The sequence below is a fragment of the Lithobates pipiens genome, unplaced genomic scaffold, assembly GCF_037356315.1.
Source record: "Lithobates pipiens isolate NorthernLeopardFrog02 unplaced genomic scaffold, aLitPip1_a1.2 Scaffold_19, whole genome shotgun sequence".
In the NCBI taxonomy this organism is placed as follows: Eukaryota; Metazoa; Chordata; class Amphibia; order Anura; family Ranidae; genus Lithobates; species Lithobates pipiens.
Window position 1 is genome coordinate 170,443,297 of NW_027507764.1, and position 17,222 is coordinate 170,460,518.

The 17,222-nt window shown below is 39.5% G+C and overlaps 1 protein-coding gene across 1 annotated transcript in view; it reads right to left on the bottom strand.

Annotated features, from left to right (window-relative positions):
• Positions 1 to 4,353: 4,353 nt before the first annotated feature.
• The window catches only part of DYNC1LI1 (dynein cytoplasmic 1 light intermediate chain 1), a 71,288-nt gene continuing 58,419 nt past the window's right edge, over positions 4,354 to 17,222 (bottom strand). Inside the window, exons 9-13 of the mRNA XM_077491466.1 lie at positions 14,854 to 14,913; positions 14,716 to 14,757; positions 7,209 to 7,329; positions 6,926 to 7,069; positions 4,354 to 4,711 (exon numbers count right to left, since the gene is read on the bottom strand). Coding sequence (XP_077347592.1) covers positions 4,599 to 4,711; positions 6,926 to 7,069; positions 7,209 to 7,329; positions 14,716 to 14,757; positions 14,854 to 14,913 — 480 coding nt within the window. The 3' untranslated portion in view covers positions 4,354 to 4,598. The remainder of the gene's footprint in view (positions 4,712 to 6,925; positions 7,070 to 7,208; positions 7,330 to 14,715; positions 14,758 to 14,853; positions 14,914 to 17,222) is intronic.

A 17,222-nucleotide genomic window follows, 5' to 3' on the forward strand; every position in this document is an offset into this window, starting at 1 on the left:
GCAGATCTTTCTCCTAACAAAAGGGGTTCAAACCTGTTGTTAATTAGAAGCAATCTGCTTTGTGTTCCATGCTGTGTCTGTGACAGACAAAGCACAGAGCGCAGTTCAACTGGAGTTGCATGCTCAGGATTTTTTTGCCCACACAGGTCTATCTGCTTTGTTAATGGGGAACATGCCACTCATGTCAGTATCCTGCACCATTATATTGGCACAGGAACACTTGTTAATTCCCCCGAAGTGCTTTTAGTAAATTATGTAAGGCCAGTCCTAATAGCTTGTCTATAGATGGCACGGTACTTGAGCTTCAGTCTAAATTGAAAAATCTAGGGGTTATATTTGAAGCTCGTTTAACCTTTGATTCACATGTACAAAATGTTGTCAGAACGTATTTTTTTCAATTGAAAAACATTACTCCGCTGCATCCTATGCTATCATACACTATAGTTAAAAAGCTGATCCATACATTTGTGTTCTGACAACTTGACTACTGCAATGCTCTACTCACTGGTCCACTATTAAATGGATACAAGTGAACATATTGCCCCTATCCTGGAGTCCTTGCACTGGCTAATCGTCAGGTTTCGCATAGACCAAGATCCTCTTCCTCACCTATAAAGCTCTTCATGACCTGGCACCTCATCTGTCTGACCTTTTTTCAACTTACTCCCCCTCGCCCCCCTCATAACCTCCGCTCCTGAAATTCTGGTCTTCCGTGTCCCCTTTTCTCACCTACACTCGATGGGAGACAGCGCTTTCTCCTGCTATGCCCCAAAACTCTGGAATTCATAATTCACTTCCAAAGAACACCTGAGAGTCATCTTCTCTAGACTCATTCAAATCAAATCTAAAAAGGTTTAAGACAAGCCTTCACGTAATTGGCCCTTTTTTTCCTTTATGTTATCATGTGTTTTCTTTGTAAAGCAATTTGAAAGGCTACCTTCAAAAGCCGCTATGTAAAATAAAAGTTTGTTATTATTTAGTGTGTAATGGAATGCAAGACGCATTTTGCATGTTGTTTTCTTCCTGCAGGCATACGGGAAATAACATGTAACTTGAAAAAAAAAAAAAAAAACGCTAATTAAAATGCATATTGCATTTTCAGCGCGATTCCATTGGACTATATTCCACTACATGGCTTAATGAAAAAAAACACACAAAAGTTGAAGCAGTATTTTTTAAAAACACACCGATTTGAGGCGCTGTATAGTTTTCATGCACTTTTGGAGCACTTTGATCCTGCATAGCAGCACACATAAAATGCAATGGTGTGAGTGGGCCCGAAGAGACAACAAATAAAGTCAGGTAACTAGTAGTTTCAGGAGGTAAAGCAAAAGCAGCCTTAATGCTTTTATGGCAGATTAAAATTAGGGCTAGCATATATACTTGGCTTTGAACTCAAAACTTGAAGGAAAGCAGCAAGTAAATGTTGTTATGAGACATCGCACACTGAATCCCCATTGTCATTGAGCAATTTGATTTTTGGTAAAATATTAAATACATTTTCTGTAAATTACCCTAATATAAAAGACCAGAATAAAAAAGGTAGTGATAGACGGGATGTTCTTTTTCTTGTTCAATAAATATAAATTTGGCATCTGCCTACCTGTAACTTTTCTTCCCTATGTATTCTGTAGGAAACCCACAAAGCTGAAATGGGCCAAAATGCAAAGAGCTTTAGTGTTTACACTTTAGAAAGTTCTTCGCATTTAGAATCTGCAAAGCTGTAGCTTGTACAGCACATCCATAGCTTGTGTTTGCATGTATTAAAGTAGACTTAATGACACTTCAGGAATTTGCAGGCGCTCAGCTTTGGCCCTCTCAGGAAGAGATACAGGTGAACCAGTTCATACAAGACCAGTTTGCTTTAAAGCCTAGTCCACCAGCAGTATATATATATTCACTTTTCCATCCTCCCAAGACAATGGGACATAAGAAAATACCTGCCACTTTCGAGTATGGAAGAACATGTGACAGTACTGGTTCTTGGCGATTGGCACACTGTCACAACATTGTTTATGTGTAACCTCCGACTAGAACTTATGCTGAGCTTGCATATTCCTTAAACAGAGCAGCAAGCAGCAGAGGAGCAAAGGAAAAGTGAATGTGTTTATGGTGGATCAGCTTTTATCAAGAAAATGCTGCTTTCTCTTAATGGCCAAAGCGTTTTAACAATAGATCTATGGACCTGTGTAAAAAAAAAAAAAAAAAAAAAAAAAAAAAAAAAGTATCTGAAATTTTGTAGAGGAATGGGTAAAGTCAGAGGCTGCCATGTCCCTTGACCAAATACAAAAAAGTGGAATGTCTCCCATTGGATTTCAAATTAATAAAAAATTACAAATATGTAAAAACATTGAATAAAATCAAGGGGTCATTAACATTATGGAAGTTTTTTTGAACAGCCAGAAACAGTGTACCCCTAAATTTCAGGCATCCAACAATACATATACAACATTCTTAGAATATGTTGTGCTTCTTAGGCCCTTCACATGAGCGGACCGTTCCTGTTTTTCCATCCATCTGGCGGATCGGATGAAAATGGACTCTACGGTCCGTCTTAATCCAATTCCCCCATAGAGGAGAGCGGTGACAGGTCCGTCCCTGCAAAGTGTGCGGAGACGGACCTGTCATCTGCCTGCTCAGCGGGGATCGACGGAGCACCTACACATCCGTGTGAAAGGGCCCTTATTGTTCTTTACTTTGTATTTTCTTCCTTTTCATTCTCTCTCTCCACCCCCCCCCCCCCCTTGTTTTCATGAACTTGCAGTTAATTTTTCATTTAGTTGTGCTGCTTACACCTTTTGTAGTGCAATACGTATACTCACGGCCCATAATGGCATGCTGCTAGGTATTGGCAAAAAATTGGTTCCAATATTTCCCCTAGGGGGGTTTTTGGAGTAAGATTACAGTAGGCTTTATAGAAACTTTTCTCTTTATGTTGAATTTAAAATTTATATGGCAACGCTTTGTGTCAGAAATAATTGGTGGTATATTTGGATCCCATTTTATACCTGTTCTTAATATTTTGATATGTTCCACCTGCGCTGTGGACCTATTCTGGAGATCATTTGTGTCCTGTTTGGAAAAACTTTCAATAAAAATATTGAAACCGAATATGTTGTGCTGCAATTTCCCAAACATACAGGGAAATTACGGCACAACACATTCTAAGAATGCTGTATATGTATTGTTGGATGCCCGAAACGTTGGGCGTTTGTGGAAGTGTAACCAGAATGTTAATGACACCTTGATTTTATTTAATATTTTTACATATTTGTACAATAAAAATATTTTTTATACATATACTGTTGATGTTCGGCTGCGTAAAAGCCCCATGGGAGAGATTCATTTTATTTCTTGATTAAATTTACTAATTGCCAAATCTCGGTAAAAGCATGGTGCTCAATTTCAAGTTAACTACACAAATATATTCCCCTCTCTGGAATATGTAGCCAAAACTGTCATTAGTTATACTAGCTAAATGGACTACTAAAATATATTAACATAAATAAAAAGATAGTTTATTCTATGCAGAGAATAAATACAACTTTATTAACTTGATTATAGAAGACAGGACTGTTTGAACCATCATTGTAAACCAGTGAAAACAGCGGCTAGTGCAGATCTGTACATGTCAGACAAACTTATCTGAAGACATTAGTTTAACACAACACACCGACTCTAATCTCTGCCTTTGTTTTAAATTATACAACGTGATCGTTTCAGTGCTTGCAATAATCTGGTATTAAAAACTCCCCATACTATAGGTCATTGTATTGGTGAGCACAGCAGCAATATTCAGTAATGCCAGTTTTCTTTGCAAGATCAATTACCTGTCGAAAACAAGTAAAAGTAGAGCTCCCCAATAAAGATGGTGAGTAGATCGTGTTACACTCATTAGTGAGTCCAAGGTGCACCGCCAGAACAGTCCTGATCCATTTAATTTCTGGGACATCTACCCAGAATCATCATCAGCCCTGATGACAGACTAACTACAGAATCAGCACCCAACAGAGACAGATGCACAGGCTGGCACTCTGGATCAAGACAGGAGTGTAATTCATGCACTACTTTCACCTACCCCTGTTTGACTCATGGTGGAAATATACTCAACTTCTTCCCTTCTATTTGTGCGACACAAAAAAACGTTACCGCTTTCAAAAAGGTCCTGCTTGCATTTGAAACAGTGAGCCCAACAGTAGCCTACGGGATTGCAATTTTTACTCATCTATATTTTTCTCTTTAGATGATTCAAAGTAACTGAATTCTTTATCAAACAGTGGCTTAAACAAAAAAACAATAATTACATATGGAAAAAAAAAAAAAAAAAAAAAAAAAAAAAATGTAGATCTGTGCCATCAAAAAAAAAAACAAAGAAAAAAAAAAAATAAAAAATAAAAAACAGCAGTCCAGTAATATTCATTATCCCGCAGGTATTTTTTTGTAAATTGGGATAAACATATCAAAACATTGTGTCTTTACTTCCAAGAAAAAAAAAAAAGAAAAAAAAAAAAGTGTTTCTGTCTCCGCTGTTCCACAATCACTGAGGAAGGAAAAGGCAGAGGCTGTTTTACACAACTCCAAAGATGAAACTCCAGCCTTCAAGATGCTTCATTTTCTGTAGGGGATGTAGGTGATGTGGGGGAGACAAGATCAGGTTTACGAGAGATTCTATCCAGTTCAGCTTGGACGTCTGTTAACACTGGCTTTTGGCCTTTAAAAAAAAAAAAAAAAAAAATGGATAACATGGTAATAAGACATATCACTGAGACAATATTAATCAATAAACATTGTACTATATTATTTATTTATCAAAGGAATGTTTTCACCCATGATGGATTTTTTAAAAAAAGTTTTCAATGGCTACCAGGGAGTTTAAGCTAAGAAAAAAAATCATTATCCTAGCTGTGCGGCAGTACTGTGTAAATTCCATGAACTGGATGGACAGAAATACAAATGGATAAAAGGAAAAATACCAGTCTGGTACAGGTTTATAGTATGCTCTGATAGTATGACAGACTTGTTTGAGGATTTTCATTTGCATCCTGGACCTGTCTCAGAGTTTTGTTTACGTGGGAACTGCTAACCTCCCCATACAAGTCAATGGGAATGAAAAAGCAGCTTGCAGCAGGTTACAAGAAGGTCAACTGCAACTGTCACTGAATCTCTGAACCTTCTCAAACAGACATAAAATGCAAGCACAATGCAGATGAAAACAACTTGCTTTTGGCCGATTGGCAGTAACCTGTAGCATTGACCAACCCTCTAAAAAAAGCAATTTGTAGTTTCAGAGGCATTTGAAAGGAGGACACAATATTTTACTGCCTGTTTTAAAGGATAAGTTCACCTTAAAAAAAAAAAAAAATAATCAAATTTTTTTTTTTAAGGAGCCTAGAAAGCCATGCAGGACTCCTTCAGAGACTGTTAGTGTTAGCTGTCTGCAGTTTCACACTGACAGACAGAAACAATGAACCGCCACAGCGTTCAACAGAGCCAAAGCAGTTGATTGAGAACTACAAGCCGACATCCCCCAAAGGATGTCGGTTCTTGTAGTTAATTAATTCTCAACTCTGTGAATGAATGATGCGACTTTGTGGGCGCTCTTTTCAAAAAGTGACAGCTGATACAGGGGGACTTCTCCCCGTACCGCTGTCACGCAGAGGGCTCGGATCGCCTAGCCGCTGCAGGAGCGGGTACATGTTACATGTTCCACCCTAAAAACAGGTGGAACAAATAATATGTTCCTTGAAGTGAACCTTTAACCATTACACAGGGTTGTGGTACAGTCTCATTCACTTGAATGGGTCACGTTTTGGGGTGCTCATGCCACATGTCAATAGATTTTACTATGCCACAACTGTAGCAATGCGCAATAACATGGCCGCTGGTAATGATGACTTGCAACTTGGTGGTCAGGGGGCTTTAAAAACATGGATCAACTACCTGTTTTTACCACTGCATGTGTGAACAAAGCCTTAGTTTATTAGAATTCTTCTGCTACAGTTAATCCGTGGATGTTTTAGCTTGTCTCCCATTTTTTTTTTTTTTTTATTCAATAAAATTTTATATTATTTTCCTACTACCAAAAAAGTTCAGTCGCTCCAGTCTTCGTTAACAATTTTTGGGGGGGATTTTCTTGGATGGTTGCATTGCATATTTACTGATAGATAGCTGTGCCATCTTGTTTCATTTCCTGTACTCAGCCTTAAGAAGGGGGATTTATGCACCTGAATTAATGCAATGGCTATTAACTCAAAGTAAAAAATAAATAAAATAAAAAAGGTATATTAAATTAGCCAAGGATAGGTGGAAATTATGCTTCTGTACAGTAGTTAGGTTTCAATCATTATTGCCTTGATCTAATTATGCAATTTTAAGCCAAGATCGTTACATCTTTTTAAACAGATTAAATACAATTTGCTAATTTTACAATACACGATATAGTTTTTCATTGTTTCAGGCACCTTAAAAGTCCCCTCATTCCAATCTTTACCTTTATAAATAAAAAAGCCTCATTGTTCTATTGACCTATTATTCCTTTTTGGCAGGCACCTGTGTCTCAAGTTGCTTCCATTTAACCCTCCTTTTGTCTAAAACGTCAACATTTCTCTCATCTCCAACTTCACTTTCAACCCAACTTGCAGATAGTCTAAAAAAAATAAGAGGCTTGCCTCTGCAGAGGCTTCCGACTGCTATCACACACCAAACTCCTATAAAGATATACAGCAATTTGAATACTATCAGGCTAATAATATGCAACTGTAGTTTACAATGGTAACAAATATACTTTAATGGCAAGACAGAAACCAATAAGGATTTGAGAAGACTATCACCTTGGCCAATTTTAGAACAAGGATTTTGCATATTCCAAGTTGTTTTAATTTCCTTGGCATTTGCAATGATTAAACTTCTACCTATAGAAAAGTACCTGTTTTTTTGGCAGATGTTGGCAGGCTGTTGCCTCCAGAATTTACTGTAGGGCTGCCTGTACCCCCAGGCCCAGGGGACCCAGTTTTCTTGCTTAGTAAGCTGTTAAAGAAATTAGCAAGGACTCCTTCACTTGTTGTTCCAGCTGCAATGAGAAAATAAAACAACAGTAAATCACTGCATAAACTGTTGGCGCTATATAAATCCTGTATAATAATAATTGTTAAAAGCAGATTATATTTTACTTCTCAAATATTTCAAGCACCAGTTAGCTGATGAGATACCTTTCATGTTGGGATCAATTTTCTTTGTGCCAGCAGGGACAGGCGACACACTGGTAACATTAGATGATCCTGATCTGCTGGGTGTCCTAGGAGACCCACCAGGAACTCTTGGAGACGCATCCTAAACAAAATGATATTTTAGATGAAAATAGTTTTGCTCAGCATATTTTAAGACACAGTGCTGAGGAAGCAGTTGGTAATCTAAATGAAATACAATAAAAGGTCATTTAGATCCAACATCTGACTACATAAAACCATTTCTGTATAAAAAAAAAAAAAGCCATTGTGCATCTTACCACTTGCATAGTAGATTTTGTACTTCTTTTAGTATGTTTCTAATTTGTGTGATAAGGGTTAATTTATAGTGAACCAGTGTGTTTGTATGCTCTGTGTACAGAACTGAAAGATAATCTGGTACTATAAAAATAAAATTACAGGAGCACAGAAGGGCCATTACTGGAGCCAGCACCATGATAAATACCGGAGGTGCACACAAATATCCGAAGGGCAAGGCCACAAACTTATAGTGGCAGGATCCCACAGCAGATGATGTCTCTTTAAGCAAAACATGTCAGGACGAGCCCTGCTGATGCCATTGCTTTACTTTGATATTAAAATATTCCTTTAAGCGCATTGTATTCAAAGAAATGTGAGTGTTCCTGCTTTTTGAATAAATTTGTTTACAAAAATGGTTTTACACTATGTGGACCATTTGTCTAGTTTTTGATCATACAGTTTGAGTGTTTGGGGAAGACACTCCATCTTTGAAGCTACCAGTCCTGACCAACCACATTTACCTTGAGCGGTGCCAGGGACAGAGGGATCATCCCCTATTGTGTCCAGGATCAAGTGGTGTGCAAGCTCCATTCATTGGTGTTTATACCCCTCCAGCCTTGCTGACTCATTGGGTATACCCCTTATTGAGTCCACATTCCGATAAACCTTTTCAAAGTTGGTGGTGGCTGTCGCCTCTATACATATGATCTTTGTGGGATTTCTGTTGAAGACATTGGGTCTTACCCTCCTCTCTATGGACTCCATGTGATTACCCGTTATTACATCCAAGTGGATTCAATTGGATTATTTTTTCACTTTCTTCCTTTCCTTATGTGGTCAATTCAATTTATATCACAAGAGTTTTAACCCACTGTAGATTCACTATTAGTGCAAGATATATTTTTGGCGTATATGTTTTATACCCAAAATAAAATATAACTGCGCTACCAGAAATTCAAAACACAATACAAGCAGCCAACATTAACAATAATACAATTGCATAAAACTTAAAACACCAAAAAATTTAGCGTTTAAAATAGAAAACACCTCGTGGAGAGAAGTGTTACTATAAACACACAAAAAATATAAATGTAATAGATAGCGTAGCCAAGCTACACCAAATAAAGGGAAGTGCACTTAGTATAACTACACAAGTGTGAAAACGTCTTTGTGACTCATGACATGAAAAAACAAAAAAAGTTCAAATAATGGATGTACCAAGTGGCCTGGGACTATACCAAGACTCTACATAAGAAAAGACAATAGTCTCTATAATCCTAGATGATCACTTCACGGTAGAGAGTAGTCAGGATCTATTGCAATGCCACATGTCAAAATACCCCAGAGGTTCTGTTACATCAAGGATAGGTAGTTATGTTGATTTTCATTTACAAACACTGGTGCGCTCTGTTCCCTCTTATCTGAGGGATATGGGCGACACCATACGACGCTTGGAAAGTATGGACCATCAACATGACTACCTGCTTGTTACCGCTGACATTACCTCCCTATATACTTGCCTACCCCATAAGTTGGGCCTTGCAGCTGTTGAACGTTTTTTGCAAACTGCAAGTTCCGGTTCGGTTAAGCAACAGTTGTATATTATGGAGCTACTTTGGTTTGCTACACAGAGTCATTATTTTTGGTATGATGAACAGTTTTTCTTACAAAAGAGGGGCGTGGCGATGTGGGCTAAATTTGCCCCCAGCCTCGCTAACCTCTTTATGGCCGTATGGGAGGAGGATGTAGTCTATGCTTTACAACGTCCCGAATTAGCGCTGTGGGCACGATATATAGACAACATCCTTCTCCTGTGGAAGGGGGACGAAGAGTCATTACATGAATTTATGGTCACTCTCAATGATAATGACATGGGTGTTACTTTGACTTACGATGTGAGTACAACCCAAATACACTTTCTCGATTTGGATGCATCTGTTGTGAACCGCCGGTTGGTCATTAAGACACATTTCTAGCCGACGGATCGCAACGGATATATCCCTATGGATAGTTGCCACCATGCTCCATTGCTGAAATCGGTACCGCGCAGCCAGTTGCTACGTATTAGGAGAAATTGTACAGCACTTCGGATTTTTTTCTGCAAGCCGATGTCTTGAAATCACGGTTTATAGATAAAGGCTACCCCCCTGATGTTATTCATGATGAGATCTGTCGAGTCGCTACCTTTAGATAGGTCCACCCTCACTAGTGTACGTACCACACACAGAGCGGACACTAAATTGAAATAGTCTTTGATTACTCAATTCTCGGTACAATCCAAGCAGATTAAGGCTATCTTCAAACGTCATTGGGACGTATTGAAGAATGACCCTCACTTAGGGCCTGTCCTTCCAGATAAAGCAGGCGTTATCTATAGAGGGGCACCTTCTTTGAGAAATATGATTGCCCCAAATGTGATTGGTCCCCCGGTGAAAAAGTCATTTTTTTAGGGAGACAAAGGGATTTTTTCCATGCAGGTGGTGTAACGTGTGCATACATAATGCTTTATGTGGCAGTAGGATCAACTCTTTTCAGTCCTCTGTCACCTCTACGATATACCACATGAAATGTTTTGCCACTTGCTCGGCACGTTTTGTAGTTTATCTCATTACCTGTCCTTGCAAGTGGCATACGTGGGACGCACGATTAGAACATTCTCAGTGCGAGTAAATGAACATATTACTAACATACGATTAGGATTGACCAATCACAGTGTCCCTAAACATTATTTACACTGTCATAATAAAAATCCTTTTGGGACTAAATTTCAAGTTATTGATGCGTTTTCTCCACATTGGAGGGGTGGATCTAAAGTAAGGGGTGTTTCCCAATTGGAAACTTTTTGGATTTATCAGTTAAAATTTTATTTTCCGTTTGGGTTGAATCTTGATTTGGACATAAACGACTTTATTAATAAATCATAGAAGTAGGGGATATTAGGTATTGGGGGCTATTTCATAGCTTGTTGGATATACTTTGAAATAATTTTTTTTGATCTTGGGTTATTATAATTTACAGCAATTATATATATGAAATTATTTAGGTTATATATTCCCTATCTGCTGATATAGGAGTGGTGAATACTATTTATTAATGAGGAAAAAATAATTTTTTTTTTTTTCAGGTTGTTTCCTTTCTTTTTTGTATATGCACTGGCTGGTATGTTCCAAGACAGGTCCTTTTCCTTCTTTGTCCACTAGAGGGGAGGTTGAGTACTATTGTTAGATATTCGAAACCATGGAGTATTATGCTATGGTTTTTATATATATATATATATATATATTTCATTTATTTTTTTTCTTTCCCCCTTGTTGTCTAGCTTCCCAGGAGCGAGTCAGTCACTCCATTGGTAGAGAATGATTCACAGGGAGGCTTGGAGCGCATCGCCTTTCGTAAGGCGATGCGTGACGCAGTGACGTTCGTAGGTGTCACGGTGTCTGAGTGTCTGATGCCTGTATAGGGCAACGCTGTGGCACTCAGACGTAGACATCCTCATGCTGACCGCCGATTCTCCCCTATGTGAGGAGGAGAGACGTGTTCTGCCATGTAGATTAGATGCAGATATTATTGTTATGATGTCTGCCTCTATGATGTTCCCCTGTGATAGTAGAGTGGTGGGCGGTTTTGACTGGGGGTTCGCTCCGCCCCTCCCCCTTATGCCCGTTTTGATTGGGTCCATGTCCATCCCCCCTTGATTGGTCGGTAGATTGGTCTTGAATAGGAGGGACAGAAGCTACATGTGATACTGCCCCTTCATTGATTGGCTTATCCCTGTCAGTGTCAGCAAAGGTGTGTAGGAGTAACTTTTTTGGGAGGGATAGAAGCTAGATGCGATACTGCCCTTTCATTGATTGGCTTATCCCTGTCAGTGTCAGCAAAGGTGCGTAGGAGTAACTTTTTTGTATTAGTTTTGCCGCCCCAGTCTTTGAACAGCAGCTGATGTTAATTTTGAGGTGATGATAGAGCAGTATACATGAGCATGGGATTTCACAGCAGGTTATGCCCCAGTTGAAGAAAGTTTATTGGGAAACATGTCGGGTACATAGCCTGCAGACTTTCTACGCTTTTTTTTTTATTGATATCTGTATTTTTGTACCCTTCTTCATTGAGGGTTTGTACATACATGTATCTTGTTTTTTTAAAATTTGTTTTAATAAAACATTTCCTATCGGATTAATCTGCTCTATGAAGAGGCTTTTTGTTTTTTTCCCTCTTTTTCTGTGCATTTTTTACGCACCTATTTGGGGTGTGCTTGTCCTTTTACCACCTTGGAGCCGAAAAAACGTCCCGGATAGGATACCCCGAGATTGGATGGTGTATTGGCATAGCTGAGGTTTACATCACCTGGATGGAGGAATTGCTGTCTATCGCAATTTGATGTCTGAATGACTCACCACCAAGGTGTGTGGGTCCACACCTTCGGGTAAGCGTATCCATTACATTTCCTGTTTATAACGTGGTATCTGTATAAAGGGTGACATCCAGTTGCTGTCTTCACCTCTGGGGTATTTTGACGTGTGGCATTGCAACATATCCTGACTACACTCTACCGTGAAGTGATCATCTAGGATTATAGAGACTATTGTCTTTTCTTATGTAGGGTCTTGGTATAGTCCCAGGCCACTTGGTACATCCATTAATTGAACTTCATGTCATGAGTCACAAAGACTTTTATACACTTGTGTAGTTATACTAAGTGCACTTGCCTTTATTTGGGGTAGCTTGGCTACGCCCTCTATTACATTTATATTTTTTGTGTTATAGTAACACTTCTCTCCACGAGGTGTTTTCTATTTTAAGTGCTAAGGCTCCATGCACACTGAAGCTCAAAAAAGCCATTTCTGGACGCCAGATTGCTGGCAGAAAACGCTGGTTGAAAAACCTGCTTTTAACAGCGTTTTATACTAGCGTTAATGAGCGTTAATGAGCGTTTTACAGCGTTAGCGTTAATGGGCATTTTTTATAAAAATACAGAGGACACTCCAAAAATCCCACAATGCATTGAAAAATAGAATGCCGAACACTAATGAACGAGCGTTAATGAGCGTTAATGAGCGTTTGTCGTTTTTTGCTGCTGAAAAACGGCACTTTGAACGCGAATTTCTGGCGTTCAGAAAAAAGCCCATAAACTCCACTGCTCATTAAAGCTGAAAAACGTCCATGTGTGCATGGACACATAGGCTAACATAGAGTGGAGTTTATGGGCTTTTACAAAAAACGCCCAAACTCCAATAAACCGCAGTTTATCAGCTTCAGTGTGCATGGAGCCTAAATGTTTTGGTTTTTATATTGTGTTGTTTTTATGACCTATCAGGGTATATCTCAATGGGTTGTTTTATACAGATAATTATATTATATTATATATTTTTTTTTTTAACTCACTTTAGCTTTGCACATTTCTTTCCCAATGCATAGGAATAGCTAATTCACTGGAAAGATGTGGATGTGAAAGTAAACGTGCTTGACATGTCTACCGAAGCAATTTAGGCAGGCCATACATGGTCGAATTTCGAAGAAATTTTCTTTTCAAAATAAGAACGTTTTTTTTTTTTCTGTGATCCGATGATGCCACCATTGATTTTTGAAATTCGGCCGACCAAGCCTTCAATTTCACCTCCTGTTGCTACAGAAAATAATTTTCATGGCCGGGAATCTTCTTTTCTCTCTGTAAATTCTTTTCTTATTACATTTCTCACACGATTCTCCTATCATTGATTACAAAATAGTTTTTCAAAAAATTTCCAACATGTCCGATTCCTCAAATTTGATTTCCGCACGATAATCGGCTGTTGCTGCAGCCCACTAATGGTGCGAAATTCATACGAAAATTCTTAGATACGATTTTCGATGGCTCAATGGAGATCTGTGTGGTGATACAGCAAGGATGGAAGTGAGAAACCAAGGTTTGGGCAGGGAGTGAAATCTGAAAAGGAATGTGTCCCAGATGCAAAATTGTCCAAGCATCTAAGGATATGGTAGACAGTGTCAAACCTTGAGGGTGGAATGGGAGCCAAGCTTGAGGGTTCTCAATGTGGAGGCTGAGGGAGTGGTGAAATGGAAAAGGAGGTTTCTGAACAGGCAAAGGGGGAGAAGACTTTGCAGTCTGTTCCTTCTGCTGAGGAATATGGGTGTTCTAGCCCACCAATAGCATCCTTAATAATAACATGAACCAACTCAAAGAGGCATTTCTCTCAAAGGCCAGGAAGATTAAACACTTCTTGCACAAAGGATCTGCAGTCCAGCCAAAGTGAGCTTCAGCTATGTACTGATATGAGACGCATACAAGAAATTACACAAAAAGGTTTCCAGCAAACCGTCACAACTGAAGTCTTTACTACTGCATGTGCTCCATGAGTGCAATAAGCCAGGGAGCAGCAAAGGCAGGAGTCAGATCACTTAAGAGTTTTTGACCAATACAGGATTTGAAAAAGTAAAGTCATAGCGGGTACCTAGTTTTGACAGGTACGCAGCTCCCAATTCTGCTCTCGCCACCTAGAGCAGAAGTTCTCCTCTCCCCCTCCCTGCAATCTTCTGGGACACATCACAGGTCCCAGAAGTTTGCCCGGCCATTCAGCATGTGCAGCACGACTCACGCATGCGCACCCAGCTGTGAAGCCACAAGCTGTCACAGCCAGGTGCCCACACTAGTGATGCTGGGGAGAGGACCAAGGCTTCTGGAGGCCACATCGCTGGATCATGGGTCAGGCAAGTGTGCGTTTATTAAGTCAGCAGCTACAAAAAGTGTAGCTGCTGACTTTTAATAAACACAGAAACATCTGTAACTCTGCTTTAAGTAGTCAAAATACCCTCAAAAACATTGGCAGAAATTGCCAATAAACTCAGTGTTCATAATCCAGTCTGTGCATGATTGAAAGACAGATTTTACCTAAAATCTGGTATTTAAAAAAAATCTGGAAGTAAACCAAATCAAGTGCCATACAAGGAAATGGGAATTTGCTGCCCTGAAAAGGACATAGGAAAGGTTAAAGTCAATGTCATGGCAGGCTACCCATAACTATCTATGGCCAACTCTGTTATCTTTAACTAGGGGCCTAATGCTCTGTTAGTGTGCCAATAAACTTATATTATAAAATAAATTGTATACACCCTTTTCGCTTAGCAAAAGAATGTAGGAAATTTAGTGCAACATTCCAAATTGCCAAACAGATGTCACATCACATATAATAAACATGCTTGTAGAACATGTACTATTATATAAAAGAAAACCTACTGGTCGTCCTGCTGAAGATGGTGGTTGTTTTGCCAACTGTGACTAGAAGAAAAAGAAATATATTAAAAAATTGTATTCGCTTCTATCAGTACAAACTGATTCTGCTTTATTTAAATGGAATCAGGAGAGTATGCTTACCTGCTGCTTCATAAGAAATACTTGATCATCTTCTGCTACAATCTCTTTCTCATGCACAAACTGCAAACAAGCACAATGCAAAAATTACATACAATGAAACCGACTTAATAAATTATAAATTACTTCATTTTACTAAAGTGCTTGTCTGGGCAAAAAAAAAAAATAATGGATTTTTTCTACAGCTTACCTGTAAAATCCCTTTCTTGGAGTACGTCACGAGACACAGGTAAGCCATAACAACTAACTGGGTTATACGTAACCTATAGAGACTGGCAAACTAAAAAGACAGGAATTCCTCCCCTATATAACCCCTCCTACACAGGAAGTACATCAGTTTTGTAGCAAGCAATAAACTTCACCAACAAGAGGGGAGGGATCTCCGTGTCCCATGAAGTACTCAAAGAAAAGGATTTTACAGGTAAGCTGTAGAAAAAAAAAAATCCTAATTTCTTTATCGTACATCACGGGACACAGAGCAGTCATAATAACTAACTGGGACATCCCCAAACAATGCTTTTTTTGGTGGGATGGAACCCATTATGACCAAAGAAACACCATCAGAACAACATGAATCTATATTACTGCCTGCAGTACACTGCATCCAAATGAAACATCCTCCTCAGTCCTAACATTCACCTGATAAAACCTAGTGAATGTATGCACTGAAGACCAAGTAGTAGCCTTGCAAATCTGAGCCATTGATGCTTGATGATGAACTGCCCATGAAGCACTCGCTCTTCTGGTAGAGTGTGCCCTTACCCTTTAATCAATTATGCCTGAACAATCACTTGGTGGAGCCATTGAAAAATAGTTGACTTAGATGCTGCCTGTCCCATCTTGGGACCTACTGGAAATACAAACAGATCAGTTTTCTGCATCTGAGCCAACATTCTCAGTTAGACCCCGATAGCCCATACTACATCAAGTGAAATAATTTCTCCTGTGCAGACTGTGAATTCGGACAAAAAGGTAGAATGATATCCTGATTTAGATGAAAACTGGACACTACCTTGGGCAAAAATTCTGGTTGTGGCTGCAAAACTGACCTATCCTGGTGCAAGATCAAATAAGGTTCTTTACAGGACAGAGCTGCCAACTCTGACACCCTCCTGGCCAACGTCACTGCCACCAAGAAAACAACGTTTTCTTGTCAAGAGGACCAGAGGAATCTGCCAGATAGGCTCAAAAGGCTGCCTCTGTAAAACCCCCAGGACTAAATTTAGAGCCCAAGGGCACAGAGGCGGCCTGACCGGTGGAAGCACAAAAATCATCCCCTGTACAAACGTTCGTACTAATGAGTGAGACGCAATAGGCCTCTGAAAAAAGATTGCCAAGGCCAAAATTTGGCCCTTAAATTGTACTTAAGGCCAGATTCATATCCACCCCTTTTTGCAGAAAATCCAAAACTCTCCAGATGACATATCGGCGGGGGTGCCACCTCCTGGCCTCACACCAGGCAATACAGGATCTCCAGACTCTATAGTAGATACTTCTAGAGACTGGCTTTCTTGCATTCAACATGGTAGACAATGCTGACCCACAAATGCCCCGGTCCTTTAAGATCCTGGTTTCAACAGCCAAACCATTAAAATTTAGAGACCGTAAAGCAGGGTGGAATATTGGACCCTGTGAGAGGAGATCCGAACGGAGTGGAAGAACACAGGGGTTTCCCACCGCCAGTCTCACTTCCCGGATTCTGGGTAGTAGCCTTGGTAACAGCCAGACTGGAGGAAAGGCATATATCAGGGAAAACTGATCCAACAGAATTATCAAGGCATCGATCTGCCCCTAATTAAAGCAGGTCCCTGGTTCTGGACACAAAACGGTCTAGTTTCCTGTTGAACCTGGACACCAGCAGGTCTACATCCGAAACTCTCCATCGGTGGCAGATCGATGCAAAGTTTTCTGGATTTAGGGACCACTCCCCTGGAAACATTTGCTGGCGACTTGATTGTTCCAGGTTTACGGGTGTGTGTCCTCTTGAGAAAAAAACTTCCAAGATAGAGGACCACGTCATATCAAAAATATTGTAGCAGGAGATTTGTAGACGCTACTAATCTCTGATCATTACTTATGGTATTTTGGAACTAGCTATAAAACCTACTGCTATATCAGGCTACAATGCTTTTCTTTGTAGCTGCAAATCACTGAGGTGCCACGGTCACTTGTAGCTGTACTGGATGAGATGAGAAGCTGTAGGAGCTGGCAACTCTCAAGGCAGCTTCAAAAATTGCAAAAAAGTCAATGGTTTAGCAGAAAAGCTACAAATTACTGGCAATTGCAGTGACACAGACTTTCCTTTGATTGCAGGTTAAATTTTCCTAGAAAAAATGCTTAGTAGAATGGTTCTCTATCTGCTACAGACCTCT